General features: G+C 40.7%; 1 protein-coding gene across 1 annotated transcript; it reads right to left on the bottom strand.

Moving 5' to 3' along the window:
• Positions 1-4423: 4423 nt before the first annotated feature.
• On the bottom strand, positions 4424-14957 carry cdc16 (cell division cycle 16 homolog (S. cerevisiae)). Its single transcript, XM_078262342.1, has 18 exons — positions 14759-14957; positions 14499-14553; positions 13559-13656; positions 13375-13413; positions 13102-13242; positions 11651-11810; positions 11386-11480; positions 10635-10768; positions 9401-9480; positions 9223-9272; positions 9062-9135; positions 8828-8953; positions 8576-8728; positions 8148-8211; positions 7962-8023; positions 6738-6873; positions 5642-5732; positions 4424-5265 (listed from the first exon to the last, which is right to left on the bottom strand). The coding sequence occupies exons 1-18, from the start codon at positions 14804-14806 to the stop codon at positions 5012-5014; spliced, it is 1860 nt and encodes a 619-aa protein (XP_078118468.1). The 5' UTR covers positions 14807-14957; the 3' UTR covers positions 4424-5011.
• Positions 14958-19926: the final 4969 nt, after the last annotated feature.

Below are 19926 nucleotides of genomic sequence, written 5' to 3'. Positions count from 1 at the left end.
AGAGACAGACAGACAGGAAACAACAGAAATGGACAGACTGACAGAGACAAGGAGAAACAGACATACAGACAGACAGATAGAGACAGACAGAGAGAGACAGAGAGAAACAAACAGACAGACAGAGAGAGACAGACAGAGAGACTGAGACAGAGACAGACAGAAGTGGAACTCAAAAGATATAGACTAATGTTCATATTACTGCCTGTAGTATTCAATTCAACTGTCTGTGAAAGTGTTGTCATGGTAACGTATGCCCAGTGAAAACACCCTTTGACGTCTGTGATGAGATCTCTTTGATCTTTAATCAGTTAACGACTGTGTCACTGCTGAAACTGTCAGCTGTGCCACACTGCAGCTATTCAAAGACACAGAGCAAAGACTCAGACTGAAACGATAAGGGGTATCAGTGAAATGATGTAATCGTGACCACCACAAGGCTTTGTGAACGTATTCATGTAAAATTGATGTTGATAAAAAATGTGGGCATATCAGCGATTTAAAAAAGTGGTTCGCGCTGCGTTCGCTCAGAAATGTGGAGAATGTTAAACAGGGCAGCGAATGGAGGAAGATGTGGAACTATTGTCATCTGGAAGCTCACTGAGCCAAAAGTATAAGTCATATCGCATAACTAAGCACATTGCCTGAAACTAGACAACCTACCTATGTTTTGATGTATAAATTGTGTATGACAAGTAGATATTGTGGGCGTGAGAGCAATTTATAGAGAAGGGACAAAGATAATTTTTAAGGCTGTGCTCTGGCGATGACATCATCCACTCTAGCTGGCCCCAACACACACTCATTAGAAACGCAGAAAAATCCTGAAATGATCACTAAACTTAAACAGCTTTTTCACAAAAACTGTAAAAGATATCAAACTGAAAATATATAGCCTAATACCTGAAGTTTTTGTGAACATTTTAAAGGTTTGTTTGGTGTCTGTAGATGAAAGTACAAAGGAGCTGAATCTTTCGGGAGCGGAAGAAGATTTTAAGGATTTGAAGCATGCTCTCATTGACTTCAACGTTAAAAAAAAGTGTTAAAAAGCTTAATATTTTAAAAAGTATAAATAGTAGAAAAAAAAGTTGAAGAAGTCCCATCATTAGCTGAAAGAGCTGAACATTTAAAAAGTTGAATGGTTTTAATAGCTGAACGTATGCAGAAGTTAGAGAGCCAAAAAACGTATGGAACAATAAAAATGGCCGAAAGGAATAACAATAGTTGGACAGACATTAACACGGCAAGATTTCATTCTGCAAAACGTTTACATTAAAAGTAACCCATCCATTTAGAGAGCAGAACTGTAATCTACAGTATCTCAATGAGGAGTGTCAGTTATTTTTCTGATATAACGTAGAAAAGGAGTACAAATTAAGGATATCAAGTTTCCCAGCCCTATTGCCAGGGTTCAACATGTGTTCTGTGGGTTTTACAAATCAACCACTTTATTCTGATGAACACAAAACATCCATCCATCCATCCATCTTCATCCGCTTATCCGGGGTCGGGTCGCGGGGGTAGCAGCTCCAGCGGGGACCCCAAACTTCCCTTTCCCGGGCCACATTAACCAGCTCCGACTGGGGGATCCCGAGGCGTTCCCAGGCCAGGTTAGAGATATAATCCCTCCACCTAGTCCTGGGTCTCCCCCGAGGCCTCCTCCCAGCTGGACGTGCCTGGAACACCTCCCTAGGGAGGCGCCCAGGGGGCATCCTTACCAGATGCCCGAACCACCTCAACTGGCTCCTTTCGACGCAAAGGAGCAGCGGCTCTACTCCGAGCTCCTCACGGATAACTGAGCTTCTCACCCTATCTCTAAGGGAGACGCCAGCTACCCTCCTGAGGAAACCCATTTTGGCTGCTTGTACCCTGGATCTTGTTCTTTCGGTCATGACCCAGCCTTCATGACCATAGGTGAGGGTAGGAACAAAAACTGACCGGTAGATTGAGAGCTTTGCCTTCTGGCTCAGCTCTCTTTTCGTCACAACGGTGCGATAAATTGAATGTAATACCGCACCTGCTGTGCCGATTCTCCGACCAATCTCCCGCTCCATTGTCCCCTCACTTGTGAACAAGACCCCCAAGGTACTTGAACTCCTTCACTTGGGGTAAGGACTCATTCCCTACCTGGAGAAGGCACTCCATCGGTTTCCTGCTGAGAACCATGGCCTCCGATTTAGAGGTGCTGATCCTCATCCCAGCCGCTTCACACTCGGCTGCGAACCGATCCAGTGAGTGCTGAAGGTCACAGGCCGATGATGCCATCAGGACCACATCATCTGCAAAAAGCAGCGATGAGATCCCCAGCCCACCGAACTGCAACCCCTCTCCACCCCGACTACGCCTCGATATCCTGTCCATAAATACTACAAACAGGATTGGTGACAAAGCGCAGCCCTGGCGGAGGCCAACTCTCACCTGAAACGTGTCCGACTTACTGCCGAGAACCCGGACACAGCTCTCGCTTTGGTCGTACAGAGATTGGAAGGCCCTGAGAAGGGACCCCCTCACCCTGTACTCCCGCAGCACCTCCCACAGTATCTCCCGGGGCACCCGGTCATACGCCTTCTCCAGATCCACAAAACACATGTAGACTGGTTGGGCATACTCCCAGGCTCCCTCCAGGATCCTTGCGAGAGTAAAGATCTGGTCCGTTGTTCCACGACCAGGACGGAATCCGCATTGTTCCTCTTCAACCTGAGATTCGACTATCGACCGAACCCTCCTTTCCAGCACCTTGGAGTAGACTTTACCGGGAGGCTGAGAAGTGTGATACCCCTGTAATTGGCACACACCCTCTGGTCCCCCCTTTTTAAAAAGGGGAACCACCACCCCGGTCTGCCACTCCTTAGGCACCGTCCCAGACTTCCACGCAATGTTGAAGAGGCGTGTCAACCAAGACAACCCCCTCCACACCCAGAGCTTTAAGCATTTCTGGACGGATCTCATCAATTCCTGGGGCTTTGCCACTGTGGAGTTGTTTAACTACCTCAGCAACCTCCACCAGGGAAATTGATGCCAATCCCCCTCATCCTCCAGCTCTGCCTCTACCATAGAGGGCGTATTAGTCGGATTTAGGAGTTCCTCAAAGTGCTCCTTCCACCGCCCTATTACCTCCTCAGTTGAGGTCAACAGCGTCCCCATCCTTACTGTACACAGCATGGATGGTTCCCGCTCCCCCTCCTGAGGTGGCGAACGGTTTTCCAGAAAGTACCTTGGTGCCGACCGAAAGTCCTTCTCCATGTCTTCTCCGAACTTCTCCCACACACGCTGCTTTGCCTCTTTCACGGCAGAGGCTGCAGCCCCTTCGGGCCCTTCGGGTACCTTGCAACTGCCTCCGGAGTCGCCTGGGATAACATATCCCGGAAAGACTCCTTCTTCAGTCGGACGGCTTCCCTGACCACCGGTGTCCACCACGGTGTTCGTGGGTTACCGCCCCTTGAGGCACCTAAGACCCTAAGACCACAGCTCCTCACCGCAGCTTCAGCAATGGAAACTTTGAACATTGTCCACTCGGGTTCAATGCCCCCAGCCTCCACAGGGATGCACGAAAAGCTCCGCCGGAGGTGTGAGTTGAAAGTCTGTCGGACAGGGGCCTCCTCCAGACGTTCCCAATTTACCCGCACTACCCGTTTGGGCTTACCAGGTCTGTCCAGAGTCTTCCCCCACCCCTGACCCAACTCACCACCAGATGGTGATCGGTTGACAGCTCCGCCCCTCTCTTCACCCGAGTGTCCAAAACATATGGCCTCAGATCAGATGAAACGATTATAAAATCGATCATTGACCTTTGGCCTAGGGTGCTCTGGTACCAAGTACACTTATGAGCATCCCTATGTTCGAACATGGTGTTCGTTATAGACAATCCATGACTAGCACAGAAGTCCAACAACAAACAACCACTCTGGTTTAGATCAGGGAGGCCGTTCCTCCCAATCACGCCTCTCCATGTGTCTCCATCATTACCCACGTGCGCGTTGAAGTCCCCCCAGCAGAACTATGGAGTCCCCGACTGGAGCCCCCATGCAGGACTCCACTCAAGGTCTCCAAGAAGGCCGAATACTCTGAACTCTTGTTTGGTGCATATGCACAAACAACAGTCAGAGTTTTCCCCCACAACCCGCAGGCGTAGGGAGGCGACCCTCTCGTCCACCGGGTTAAACTCCAACTTAGCGGCGCTCAGCTGGGGGGCACTTCATCCCTTCCTCGATTTTTCATAGGATTTTTGAACCATTCTTTGTCTGGCCCCTCACCTGAGACCACTTTTGCCTTGGGAGACCCTACCAGGAGCACAAAGCTCCAGACAACACAGCCCTCAGGTTCATAGGGACACACAAACCTCTCCACCACGATAAGGTGATGGTTCCCGGATTTTTACAAATCAACCACTTTATTCTGATGAACACAAAACACGGATATGCTAAAATCTTTTAAGATAAATGCATGGTTTATTGTAGGAATTACCAAGAATTGTTTTCACCAAAAACTGATTGTATTCAGCTGGCTCTTTATTCACTTTAAAAATCCACAGGTTAAGCAACATGAAGGGTCCTGCCATAGGCAGTAATAAGTGACTTTAGTCTTTTAGTTGTGATGTGAGGTGTGCGGCTGTGTTTGCTCTGTTCAGTCAAGTGTCAGAGGGCCACATGTTCCCAGTGTCTTCAGGCTTACCCCAAGCTCCGATGCTAAACAAAGCACTCAACCCCTTAACCAAGGCACATGTTAAATCCCCTTTTAAAGTGCGATCTTGCAAAATGAATATGATGTACAGCAGGAGCTGTATACAAATTCAGCCATACTTTTACTCGTGTTTATAACGTTCACTATGGCATGTTCTATGTTTTGCCACTTACAGAAACAACCACATCTAATGCACAAGAGGGGGAAAATCCACGGGAAACCATTGGTGGAGGACAGGTGCCAACGTTTTGGTATGATAGTTGTCCTTGGGCTTAGATATGTGTACCTATGACAACCTGTTGCAATGACAGTTCCACCTCCTGACAGGATGACATCACGTGCTGGTGTCTGACAAGGTGTCTAACATCACGTCACTCTCGTACATATCACACTCAAGGGTTAAAGAGAGTCGCAAAGGCGTCTCCAGCATCATCTTGTCCTGATTTGACAGTGGCGTTTCCAAGGATGTGATGCTGGTTTCTTCCAATCTTGGGGTGGCTAGAAGGTCCCCAGCCTCCGATGTGTTCAGCATCTTCATCAGTGCCGGAGTGTTCAAGCTGCCTCGCACCTTGTCATTTAGATCTGTGCCTTTGTGGACACAAATGACAGCAGATCATTTTATAGGCTTAAAATACCCACTGGTGTCTCAGAACAGATTTTTGAATATTTGCAACAAAAGGAAAAATGTGTCTACAGATAGTTTTGAGATACCAGCCATTAAGTTTTCTGTTTGTGGTATTCACAACAATGGAAAAAACAGCATCTCTTTCCAAAGACAATGTCCCAGTTTCTCTGGATAAACTAATACTTCAACAGCTGAATTCTGACTTTGAGATTTGACTCTAATTTTGAACATCAGCCTTAAAAAAAGCCAAGGGATAAAATGCTGAAAAATTAAACTTTTTCCACAATAAGTTTCAAAGATTAAAAACTCCTCTGAAACAGCAGCACAGCTGTATCCTACCTATATAGGCATCCGTGTCACCAATGTACATCTCAATACAGTGGCCAAGCATCGTCACAGAGAAAGTGTCGTCCCTTTTCAGTCCAAGTGCCTGCACAGGAAGAAACCAAACCAACTTTAAGCATTTCTCACCAAAACATAACTGTTGACATAAGTAAAAAGCAATCAACCAATCACAGTGATGATTTAATGTTACCCTGTATTATTCTGCCTTTGGAAACAAAGTCACATGTCACCAAAAACTCGACTATACAATATCTTTTTCTATATTCGGCCATCACAAATGTTGGGTGGCTGTGGGTCAGATGTAGAGTGGGTCGGCCCTCAACCACAAGATTGGCGGTTCGATCCCATCTTCCGCCCGCATGTCAAAGTGTCCTTGAGCAAGACACTAAACCCCAAGTTGCTTCCCGGATGCTGTATGTGGCTGTCCACTGCTCCTAATGCTTATGATGGGTTAACTGCAGTAATTTAATTTCACTACATTGTATGTGATGAATAATAAAAAGGTTTCCTTCAACTTTGTACAGCTGGTGGAGTTTACGTGCACTTGTATTTATTGGTTTGGTCGTAAACCTATAGTGTGCAAGTACTTTTTATCAATAAGCATCTGTTACCTTCAAGCCATTGCCAAATGAGTTGATACAAAGCTAATTAAGACTATCAGCTCCACAAAACTCTCTCTGTATTTCTCAGTATGGCTTTGTTTACAAAAGGGTGTAGTCCAGCGACATTCGCGCACAGAAGCTCGAGTGATGCGTTTTACGTCACCGCTGAGAAAGGACAACAGCAGCGTTCAGCTTCGGAGACGAAGAGAACATAAAAATTACGATAGGAGATAAAATAATTATCGCATATAATGAGTCTGTCAGGTATTTTTTTTTAATCCTCTGTGTCCTGCTTGATTTGACGGTATAAACGCTACTAGCAACTGCGTGGAGGAGGGGTGGGGGTGATGCGCGATCACCGTAGGCTTGCGTCATGTGGATGTGGAGACCACCAACCCTTTGTATAGGCAGTTCTTGCTAAATACTGGTTATTCAAGGTTTTTAAGTGAGAAACAAAACCCTTATAGACCGAAGAAAAGGCACTATACCGTATGGAAGTAGTCGATAGCACTCTCAAAGTCGCCCATTAGGCTGTGCACATATCCTATGGCAGAGTAGGTGGAGGCGTGCTGAGGGATTAACACCAGTGCCTGACGGTGGTACTCCAGAGCCTGGTCGTACTTCCTACAGAGACAAACCAGGATTCAAAAAAGGTTTATTGCCACAGTAAGTTACACTTACAAGGAATTTGCCTTGGTGATTGGTGCATACATAAACAAACATTTTAAACATGAATATAAAATAAACAATAAATACCGAATATATACAAATAGCTGTAAATAAATATATACAAATAGCTGTAAAAAAAACATACATATATATATATATATATATATACACACATACATACACACACATATATACACATGTATATATATATATATATATATACACACATACATACATATATATATATATATACATATATATATATATATATATATATACACACACACACACACACTCCATATCAATGGATTCAACAAATGCAGAAATGTGACAAAATATATTTTTTCAAATTAAAAAATAATTGCAAAAAGTGTAATAGAAGGAACTAAATTACTAAGTTTTACATGACTGTTTAGTGATGCAATGACAATAAATACAGCAGCTATATCTTGATAAACAAGGCCATAGGTCAGTGTGCCATCTGCAGACCAGGAACATAATAGCATCAGCAACCTGCAAAGTACAGTATAAAGGTTTTGCTAAATACAGCATTTATTGTCTCAATTTGTCTACATCGACAAACTCCTGCTGCTATTTCTTTTGCGAAGGTTGGTAGGTACATGTAGATCTAGTCCAACATTGACCAAACGGTACAGCTACAGTACGTGAGACATTTACTCTGAATGGATGAAACCGTCCTAAATGAAAACTGTCCAAACCTTTCAAAATGTGGCACACATTCTGCGAGCCCCTAATATCTATTGAGTGGTGGCAATGCATCATTTATTAAAGGGTCTTTTCATGAATTCTCAATGAGGGCCCGATCTATGTTGAATGATTGCAACAGAACAAGTGAGGACATCTCTGAAAATGGTTTGTCAGAGGAAGGTCAAAGCAAATAAGATAAGGAGGGGAATGAACAAATAAGAGAGTGCATTTTCTAATCTTCTTTAATCATCCGCTCAGGATAAATTTAGCATCCCATACTAGGACTATATGTGCTAACTCAAAGAAGACTATGAAATCCATGATTCTATACTTACTTCAATTTCCGACACACATGACCCAAGTTGTTTAACAAAGGCTCCCATTTATCCACAGTGACCTTAAATTTAAAGGAAAAAGCAACAAGCATACATTAAGAAACTCCTACAGAGACGTGGTCATGTTTTCAAGACGTTCACAATTCACACATGCATATTTTTTCAATTAAATACATTTGCAGTTACCTCATTCCCTATGGCTTTGATCTTTTCCATTGCATCAAGAAACAACCTCTCTGCTGTCTTCCAGCTAAAACAGATGTGAAAAATATTCTTACAGCGCATCTGAATTTTATTAAATAAACCAGATATCAATGTGTGTGTAATAAACATCAGGTGCATCATGAGTTACTTAATTTTGTGTATATACATTTTTTCAGCGCTTTAAAGTGTCAGACTACAGAAAAAAAAGTGCAGATATTTCTGATTTGATTAAGCAAAGATGTAAAATATTCGTCTGAGATTTTTGCTGCCACCCCAATATTTTTTCATCCACTTAAGTGGAACCCCCCTCAAATCAAAGTGAAACTATCTCATAGCTAGATACCATGAAGTGCCTTTATCAAACTAGAGGCCTAAGTGTTATTGTGTGCGTTTGTCGCTTCATGACTCACTCTCCATTTTGAAAGGCAACAACCGCCACCTCGTGTATGACAAATGGGTCCTCTGGAGCGATACTAAGAGCCTGGCTGAAAAAACGTTCTGCCAGCTTGGAGTTGTTGGTCAGACCGTACTCCAGGCCGATGTAAAGCATGGGTAAGTGACAGCTGAAGGAGGAGCAGCATACATCAAGTGTCAACAGAAATAGCAAAATTGCCAATGCACGTTGACAAGACAGGTATGTCTATGGCATAAAATGTACCTACCCTTTCATCAGCTGGGCAGCAGTGAAATAGGCAGCCATGGCTTGGTCATGCTCACTCTCTACCGCAAATGAATGGCCATAGGCAATCCATGCAGGACCATAAGTCCTCTCCAGCGTGGTGGCTTTGCTACAGGAGACATACAATACCCAATATGTATATCTGCACTGAAATATAAACAGCCTGCAACGTGCCCTCAAACAGGATGTACTTCCTTTTGAGTTTGCAAAAACATACCTAAGGTATCGCCGAGCATGCTCATTTTTATGGCCAACCATGAGATAGTAGCACCCGACAGCAAACCAGGATACCTGATGAAGGGTTTTATTTGGTTATCAAATACTGGATATTATGTTAAATATGAATTAAATGGATGGTGATATAGCTGCAACACTTACTGGGTTGTTGGGATACAAGTCTACAAGTTTGTGTGAGAGGTAAAACAGCTCTGCAGGACAAAAACACAAAAAATCTTTAAATTGAGCAAAATTAACCAATTAATTATTATACTGATGGGTAGGCCAAGCAATCAAACTAAACATGAATGTGTGAATCAATGGTTTGAATATATTTTACCATTTGCTTTTCCAAGTTCCACCAGAGTTCCTATATGGACTGGTAAACAATTGGCATGGAATGGGTCTTTAACCATCACCCTGAAATAGACAAACAGGAGCTGTATTAAGTGGTCCTGTATTTTACTGACATTCTACTTCAGTAACTTATGTGTAACCGAAATGACATGCATTTGGATTACACACTGTGATATTGTGCTCAAAGGGCATTATTCATCATTGGCTTTTTTGGTTTGACTGTTACACTACAATGACTCCATAAATGTGTATTAGACCATCTCTAGTTGAGGTAATGTATGGACTTTAAAGTTAAAGGGTAACTCTCGCCAAAATGCAACCTAGGGTGTTTTTGTGAATGTACCCGAGTCAAACTTTCGTTTAAAAGCATAATTAGGACGGAAACACGACATTTATGATTTACCGCATTCGTCGTCAAAGTCGTTTTTGGTTGGTGTTTCTGGTCACTACCATCTCGCCAGTCAAAAAGTGTCGATCTCCGAATGCAACGTAACAGGAGGAGAGTAAAGATGGAAAGCTCCTAAAGCTTAGTTCCATATAAATGCACGGATAATTCGTTGTTTTGTCGTTAGTGAAACACAATATTGACCTTGTAGTTGAAAAAGGAGCCTGATATAAGAATGACATTTCCTCCTATGGAGTCCGTTCATTCACATTCGGAGATCAACACTTTTTGACTGGCAAGATGGCGGATAGTGTAAACAACTGCTAAAGTGAGTCATTCAAAACCTTTCTTTTTAGTAAACTCTGTGTACACAAACAATGCTCAGGTTCATGTGTAGAGCCCCTGGTGATACTTCGAGCAAAGTTTCATGTTGTGTCGAGCCTTCTTAGTGTTTTAAAAATAGTGATTCTGATGCCATCATCATAGTGCCTCTAGCTCTCCCATTCAAAAGGCCGTTTGACCAAAAAAATGAGAATACGGTAAACCTTAAAAGTGGCGTTTCAGTCCTAATTATGCTTTTAAACGAAAGTTTGACTCGGGTACATTCACAAAAACACCCTAGGTAGCATTTTGGCGAGAGTTACGCTTTAAGCAGGCTACACATTGTGTACACAACTGAGAATTATCCTTGTGTGATTTTACAGAATAGTATGTTGTATGATGGATGTAGGCCTCACATTTTCACAGTAGCTCCATATAAATGTAATTATTTTCCAGAACAATTCAACACAGAAAGATCAACAACAAACAGAGGAAACCCAAAGACACCTACATTGATGTGAGTTTGTAGCACATCTTGAAATCACAGTTATAATAATGCCTCTCAGCAAGAGACACCACTACATCCAAGTTGTCCTGAAGACCATTGGCCATCTCTGGTACCACCAAATCACTGGGCTTGTTATACTGCAGTAAGAAAGAGAAAGAGTGTGTTTGTGTGTGTATATTTATGTATGTGTGAAAGGTGGGTGCAGGGTTTAAATGTGAGTAGCAGGGAAAAGAGATAAACCAAGGTCATGAAAACAAAACAAAGAAAGGAGACAGTGGAAAAGGGGTTAGGACAAAAGAATATCCATAACATGCATTTGCATTTTAATGAATATTAACTATGATCCCTGAAGCTCGGCAACACCGGAGAGCAACATTTGGTTGTTAGCTCTCTATGAGCTCAAATTAAACAATAAGGCAGGACGGTGTATTTGAGATTGACTCAAAACAAACTGCTGGGCCCATGTTCATTGTAATAAGAGAACATATCATCCTGTGAAACAATGAGGCTCAACGATGTGCTTTTAATGTTTTTTGGAAAACAATGGGACGTATCTATGGCACAAAGGAATATATCAGGCTTTGATTACAAAGACAATACCTGTTGGTCAGATTAATTAATTGTTGATTTTGGTCTTAATAGGATTAGTTGACAATGAGAAACATTTAGAATATCATTAGCCTTATGCTTTAATTGATCAATGACCCACTCAATAAAAAATAACTTTCAAAACTTAACGCATAGCCCCCCTTACCTTCTTTAACTTATTCTCAAATAAGAAGTGTAACAGCTCCTCCTCTTCCTCAGTGCACTGTTGACTCAGAGGAAGTGAGTCAAGGAAGTCTTTCTCTATTGAAAAATAAACAACGCATTTCACATATACTGCCATTTTACAAGTTCCTTGAAATGATAATAAAGGAAATGGATATATTGGTTGAAAATAATACATTTTCAACCAATATAAGTATTGGTTGAAAATGAATAGGTCAGTGCACATCATCGCCACAGATCAGTCTCACCTTCCTGTGCAGTCAACATGTGGTGGGACGTTAAAAGGTCAAAGGCTTCAAAGCAGTACACATCCAGTTTCAAGGCCTCTTTGTAGCTGGAGGTGGCCAGCGGTCTGTTGTCCATGGCATCATAGATCTTACCCCGCAGTAGGCAGATGGAGCTGTTGATCTGAAATATTTCACAGAGGGAATAGGTAGAGTAGAAAGAGGGCACAGTCTCCAGTAAATGTCTATAATATTACTCATAACTTTATATAGCAGGTTTTCCCTGGCTATCTAACTCAAAGGAGGGTTGCCTTTGTCTTATTGTTTTAACTACCACTGGGTTATTATTTGGGTCATTCATGTTATGCAGCAACATTTCTGTCCCAATAAATTACTTCATATGACTGACCCACAGAGTCCTGGATTTATAGTATGATGTCAATGTCTCCTACAGTCTAACACTCTTTTAATAAAGCAGCAAGATGAGACAGTTCAGGAGAAAAGTGAGGGTCAATCTGACACTCAAACCAGAGAAGGGTGAGCGATTATACAAGTGACTGAAATATTGAGGAATAACCTAACACAAGTACAATTTTTGCTTAATTCTATTTTTGTAAATTGTTGCTTTGTCCACAACATTAACAAGACTGGACATAAGCAGCAATTGTCAACAACTGTCATGTCCTAACATAAAGGGTATTTTATGCCAACATAACCTGCCCGCTCAACTGTTATTACAATGGTTATTAATTCATATCTACATCTAGGGCAAGACTTTGTTTTCAACCACTGAATACAATCTATTATACTATCCTAGCCAGTAGTGCAGGGGACAATTTTGAGCAGATGAACTCCATAACATTAAGTCAGATTATTTTAATATCATAATTAAATCTGATGTTGAAATAAACAATAATTATCTCTATTGCGTGTGAAAAGATATCTAAATGTTAGTTTACAAGATGCAATAAAAAAAGATTGCACTCCAATTGTTTTATGTTAATTTATGTTTTTCTACATGAATGTAAATCTATTTTGTGAACAATCATTGCTAATACTGGTTTCTAAATTTGTGAAAATAAAGGAATTATAGAGATGGCATATGAGGCACCACATTTGAGGATTCTGGGAACCATATATATTACCTATAATACAAAATAAGGGTTACAAATGTAAACGTAGATCATTTCTACCAACAAGGTCAATAAAACTGTAGTTGGTGGTGGGAGTGTTTGTGGAACTGGACATGGCGGAAAAGTCAAGACACTAAAAGAAAATGCATTGGCACAGTACAGCTACATATTTGCATTAACAGCATTAAACAAACTTATTATTTAAAAGAAAGATGAGTGGTGATGAACAGAACAATGCTGAGTGATAAGATTAGATCAGACAGTCTAAAAACTATAATCTAATTGGAGCGCCCAAATCACAGACTGTGTTTTTCCAGAATTTCAGTGGCAGCCCAGACTTACAGAAGCAGGGGACATGTCCCAATCCTTGGATGACTCTGGAGCCCCGTTGTCTTCTTTCCCACTCCTGTCCAGCAGCTTCTTACTAGCTGGCTCCTCTGCATCCAGGATATCCAAGGCCTGCTGGAATTCTTTGGCAGCATACTAGACAAAACAGTCCGATACGAATAAATCTAAAGCAAGGATAATACCTGGTAGGTTTGTCTACATTATATTCTGTAACACATGCAAAAGAGGGTTTAAAACTGATACAAACTGTATTTTCCAGTTACTTACATGGCACCTAGCAGCAAGATACTGACAAGCTCCGTATAACTGTGTGAGAGAAAACAAATATTGTGATTGTTTCATTTTAAATGTACATGTCCTTCACATATTGATAAGTATCACAAACCTCATTACTCACTTCCCAGCACATAACTTTGTACATATCGCCAAATCACACACAAACTGCAATTACCTTGTCAAGTTTTCGTGAACGGAGGGCATGGGAGGCTCTGTGGTACTGTGAGGTCAAGTAAAGGCACTGAGCTAGCCAGTAGATATCCTGGGGTTCCTCTGCATGCCAAACAAAAACAGTAAAGTCATCAATTCCTGACCATATTTTCTTCCCCATTAACTTTATTGTGTAAATGCACATATACTGTACAACTTGTGACAAAAACATAAATTATAAAACAGTTTGGCATCATACTCATAGATCACAGATAAGACCGTCATGGCTTCACTCTTCCTCTTAATAAGGCGATACATTTTAATATTATCAGGAGATAAGATAAATGTATTACAGTAATGTCAACAAACAACATACGAACACATTTCCTATTATTTATTATTTGGATAGACTTAAAATATGTCCTAATTCAATTCGGACACCAGACGAGACTGAGAATTAATAAATTGACAATCAAACTGTACTGTCTGGTTTTTGTTTTCATAGTATAATATTACATCCTTGGCTTCCAGTTTAATTTAATTGATCTTTTTGAGTGTTGAAGTAGTTCTCTATTTTCCCAGAATTCCAATATATACTGACAGAATACATGTATAGTAGTTTCTTCTTCAATTTTACAAAATTCACATTTGTTATCTACAGTCACAAATACGGAAACAAATTTGTTAGTGGGATAGCTTAACTATTGTGCAAAGACAGTCATCACTGTCAGCCTACACAACAACATCGCAACTGTTGGCAAGCTACTGCCATCGAAGTAAAGGTTCTTCGGCTGCGATTGCGAAGAAATTGTACGAACAATGACAAACAAAACCCGAATGATATCCCTAAAAAAACGCCATTCCTACTAACATTGGCTTTGTAACTTTAGGTGACAGATTGGTAACGTTAGGTTAAGTCCGCTAACATGCTGGGTAGTTTCACAGCAATAACGGCACTCACTCACCGTGAGACAGGGACGCTATCTTGTCGGCCCAAAACAGAGCACTTTGATACTGTTGCTGTAAACAAACACACAAAGACAGAGTCACTCAAATGTATATTCATTGTTGTGGATGGCTGGCTGCCCGGCTGGGTAATAGCCTTAAATTAGCCAGGCAGTCAAGCTAGGAAGGTTTGTTACCATTGACGCCAGGTTTGCTCTCTAGCTAGCATTAGCTAACGTTAGTAACAAAGTCATAAAGGAATCATAAATCTTAACGTTACCTGGTCAATGTACTGCCGTACTCGCTTTCGAAGCCTGTCGAGATTCATTTTGTTTTTCTTTCTTAAAAATATCGGTCTGACTATCAAAGGTGTGTCATTCTTAAAGACGGAAAAAGCAGTGTATCAAACTATGCTCACAAAAATACGTGCTAGCTAGCTAACTGCGTAAAATCAAACCCGCGGCTTCTTTCTGCAACGAGTGTCCTGCTAAATGTACCGTAAGGAAACCCATAGTAGATAGACAGTTCCACATTACCTCAAGTCTTTCACTTTCGCTGTATAGCTGTAAAATAATTGTATAAATGTAAAAAAAAAAAAAAAAAAAAATCAAGATACAAACATTTATTTTATTACTTCATGTATTTATTATTTTATTTGTTATCAAAGAAACAAATTTAAAAACGTCATCATTCTGTTTGTGAAAATTCTCTAAACCAGAAAAGTATAGTGTCCATGAATTTATCTTGGTAGGCTACACAGCCTATACAAAGTACTTATCCTGCACTATATTAGAGTACCATACAGTATCTATCAATTTCTCTGTAAAAACAGCTTATAGTGAAACTATCATAGTCTCTTTAATGTGCAGATAAACGGGTTTGCCAAAAACAAGGCATTTTATCCCTCTACAGGACTTGCAGTCCCCCGCTCGGGTGTTTAAGGTGTGTGAGGAGTGCTGGACATATTAGATCCATCAGGAGATGAAAATGATTCAGCAGTGTGAGGGGGTTTGTCTGCTATCAGAAGAACCAGGATTCTTAGGTGCATCTGGTGAGATGGATTCCTCAGGTGCATTTGGCTCAGGGTATGTCGCCATGTCCTGCTGTATTTCTGTTCCTGTTCTTCCTTTCTTGCTGGTTTCTTTACTATTTTTATTTTCCTCAGACTCTGCTTTGTCATTGACCTTGTTGCTTGCAGGGCTGTGTGTGGTTGCATCAGCGCTGATCTTTTGTTCTTTATCACTATCATTGTGCTTCTTAATGGAGTTTTCTTTTCCCTGGTATTGGCACGTAAAATAAAATAGTCATTGTGCTATACAATAAAGGTCATATGATACAGTTTAGGAGGTCATTAAGAGTGCAGAAGTTACAGGTTGTGCTTATTAAATGAATGCTACTTGATCTAAAAAAAGAAGAGCTCTTTTTAACCTTTTGTTCATTTGTCCTTCCTCGTGGGTAACGTGCAATGCTGTCCATCACCTTGAGAGTTTTGAGCCAGTCCTCATGCCAGCTCCTCAGATTATAGTGAGACCTGCACTGGCTCAGACGGGACAGGATCATTTGATTCTCCTTGGTAATACGGAGCAACTCCAGCTGTCGCTTCTCCTTGCCAAGGCTGCAATGAAGAGTAAACACAGGCTTTACAACTGGGTTTTTAGTTTCAAGGGCCACCTTATATCTTGGCAATACAAGTTGTTGCACAACTTAACTGAAAGTACTTTTACACTGATAGTTCCACCTATAGATATAGAACAATATAATATATATAATAATTGTTCTATATCTATGGTTCCGCCACACAACCCCAACTTACCTTTTTCTGTCATAACAATTCTTGTTGTCAATTTCTCCAGTTGTCCTCATGATGTGTGATATTTTCTCCATAAGCATATTGTTTTCCCTCTGAATCTTCATTGTCCATTCCTCTTCAAGCTTAATGCAAATAGCATAGATTAGGAATAGAAACACAGTATTTAGGTTTAACAATACAATTTTCTATTTTGAATTGAGGTTAAATAACATTCTTAGATTTATTGGGCTATTCATTTCTCATAGTTTGAGACTTCACTGGATGGCTTCGGCACTGAAACATCTGCTGCCACCCTGTGGACATGATGTGAGTTGACTTGAAAACATTAGAGATAAAACAGCAACCTTTTGTTTCTTCAGCTTGACAGCCAGGTGAACATAGGTCTTTGGTGGAGTGGTATTTATTGTTGGTTTAGCTGACTTCACCTTGGGAGAAAAACAACAACATACAGCTTTGTATAAAGCACTAAATGGCACAGAATAATTCCAACACATTACCTGGTTGGAAAAGGGTTACTATGATGGTTTGTGACTTGAATAAACGCTTGAGGTGAAGCTCAAAACATTCAAAATATGGAATGTTATCAAGTCACTTCACAAACCAAAGTACATTTTTCTCCTCACCTTTCCCCTATGTAAATCATATGAAGCCTTGTCCCATTTCTGCTGCAGATATTTGTTTCCGGCGGGAAGCAGGGGTTGATATGCCAGATGCGCCATCATGGTCCTGTCAAGACAAAACATTAAACAAAAAGTGCATATCCATTCCCAACCTGCACCAGAAAAAGAAAAACACATTTTAATGATTATGATTTTTGCATTAATGTTGTAGTCCAGAATTAATCACATAAAAGTGTGACCAGTATGCTACCTAACCCAGTCCCTCAGGTCTCTCTGACTCACCTCACAATCTGTGGCTGCCCTGGTGTCTCAATATCACAATCCTTCATCTGCCCATAAGAGTGTGTTCATGCTCTGCAGCGTCCAGGTTGACTGGAGCTCAGAGACTGCAGTCTGTTTTCTGCCAGTCATACATGGTTGCCATGACAGCAGCTGGAGAGAGTGGAGATGAATGAACTGTTTCAAACGATGTGCTTGTTTAGCAAGTTCCACACAGAGAAAAGCATACAGGCATAGAGATAGGCTAATTAGTGAGGAGACTGGACAGAGTGACTGTAAAATGAGCTGCTGTTTGAAGACACCGTTTGACACAGTTCCAAACTGAAAATGAACTGGAATTCAAACTGAATTTTCAAAATATGCTCATGCCATTTCAGACTGTTCATACCTGCAAGGATGTAAATGTAAAAATGTGACTCTAATTTCTGAACACTGATCATACTTTTTGTTAGCGTCAGAGTTCAATGGACCTGTTAAACATGTTGATCGTGAAATTATTAAATCAAATGTAGAATTATTACATTTATTGAAAAGAATTGACAGGATTTAATTAATGAGGTCAAGGGCATGTAGGCCACTATATTTTTCTTTTTGCTGCATGTTGACAATTGCAGCCTTGGTAACAGTTACTTGGAAACTTAAACTAACACACTCAGTGCAAAAACAGTTTATACAAAAGACACCCACAGAAAATCTGCTGTCATAAAGCACACTGTAGGCTGCTGCCTGATCATAACAAGAGATATTATGTTTATTTAAAGTTGTAAAACTACATTCAATTCAATCCAATACATAACACTGTATACTGCAGTGGTATCATGTTACATGATGTTATCATGTAAAGTACTAAATATATGTTTAAGACAGTACAACACGCTGGAGCATATCATCAAATATTTGTTGAATGAATCTCATTGAGGTGATATGACTTCATGAATGAACAGCTATATGACAACACTGCCCCCTACTGACTAGAGCTGGCCATGACAATCTTTGGTGCAACTGATAGCACAACGGTTAATAATTCAAATCATGTCAGAATGAACAAGCACTCATGAAACTGTAAAAGATAATTACGTCCCCAATTTTCATGCACCATAATGAACATTGCATTTAATGTTTAGTGTAACAAGATGCATTACCTGTGCATCCAACTATCAATACACAAACAACATGCTAGCAAATAATTGTACACGTTTACTTTTATGAGTATATTACAGAATTATACAGTTGTGTATAACTGTAGGAGTTGTTGTAAAACTGCCATGACAAAGGGTGATTTTTCATGTCTGACATCTCCCCACAGATGCCCTCACAAGCCAATTAATTGTTCCCCTCAGCGCGGTCACATCTCAGTGCATAGGGAGAGCCCTCATGAATGAATTATAGGCAATAAAATGTTTCCAGTCCAATTTGTTACTTTGTTGTATAAGAAGAGACATTTTGATGGGACAGATTGCAGAAACCAGGGTGATCAAATAGGGACTGGGAGTTAGGTGCCTATCGATCTCCCACGTTCTTTATTTGCGATTCCTTTTTCTATCACATTTAAACAAAAATCAAAATGTCCTTGTTAATGTATGTAGCTAAGCCTCAAGTGGGGGATACAGAAAATATATTAACTTTTAAAAATATGATGCAGTGACTATGTATGCTTCTTTTATGTTTCATAATAAGCATGATATGGCTATTCTGTAACCTTACAGTGTAAAAACTGCTGATTTTATGTTTAGTCTTTTTCCCACAGAGAATCACATTGGATGTGTTGTGATTAGCATTGTTAGACAGTGATCAACAGAAATAGTGAATATGCGTCTCTATAAGTAGAACCAAATGGATTACAAACATAAAAACTCAAAATAATTGAATGCATAAGTATTCACCCCTTTTCAAGGCAGCTCTGGCAGTTACAGTCTATGTTGACAGGTCTGCAGCCACTTAGCACATCTGGACACTGCCGATTTCACCAATTATTGGTTAAACTCTTCTGCCAAGCTCTGTCAAGTTACATGGGTGTACTGTGAGGGAACAGCAATCTTCTACCACATATTCTAGACTAGACTCCTGAACTAATATGTTGCTTGTCTTTCAGTTGAAGGTTGTTGTCTTTGCTGGAAAATAAAACTTACATTTCTCCTATAGACTGCAGACTTTAATTGACCCTTTACCAACACAAGCATCCCACACAGCATGATGCTGTCACCACCAACCTTTAGGGCGTGAAAAGAGTGATATTTTCTGCTGGTGTACAGGGCTTGGCTTACACCAAACAATACATTTTAATATGACAAAAAGTTAAGCTTTGGTCCCATAAGACCATAAAACCTTTCGGAGTATCCCATATGCATTCTGGCAAACACTAACCCAAATCTCCAACTATTAGCTATGCATGCTTAAGCTTGCAGGGTGCTTGAGCTAACCCAGCACAATAATACAACCATTTACACTAACATTCACAGCTTTGGGAAATAGAGTCTCTACTGTGGTTCACCTAACCTACATGTCTTTGGTGGGTAGAAACTGGTACACCCAGAGGAAACCCACACAAGCAAAGAGAGAACACACAAAGACAGAAAAGCAACTGGTTTTGAGCGTAGGCTGCTCTCGACAGATTCACAGCTGCACCAGTTTTGACCTTACTTGCCTTTGGGGAATATTCATTAGCTCAGAATGTTTCTGTATCCTTTGCTTGATTAATACTTTTCAGTAAACTTGGTGTGAGTTTGTCTGTAATGTTCC

This window comes from Sander vitreus, chromosome 11 (genome assembly GCF_031162955.1).
Source record: "Sander vitreus isolate 19-12246 chromosome 11, sanVit1, whole genome shotgun sequence".
In the NCBI taxonomy this organism is placed as follows: Eukaryota; Metazoa; Chordata; class Actinopteri; order Perciformes; family Percidae; genus Sander; species Sander vitreus.
Note: the sequence above shows the minus strand (reverse complement) of the source record. Positions and strands in the feature narration are given on the sequence as shown.

Coding starts and splice junctions, on each gene's coding strand:
- cdc16 (XM_078262342.1), bottom strand. CDS start 14,806: ATGAATCTCGACAGGCTTCGAAAGCGAGTACGGCAGTACATTGACCAG. Junction 13,657..14,498: donor GATAGCGTCCCTGTCTCACG/GTGAGTGAGTGC, acceptor TTTGGCATGCAG/AGGAACCCCAGGATATCTAC. Junction 13,243..13,374: donor ATCTTGCTGCTAGGTGCCAT/GTAAGTAACTGG, acceptor TGTTTTGTCTAG/TATGCTGCCAAAGAATTCCA.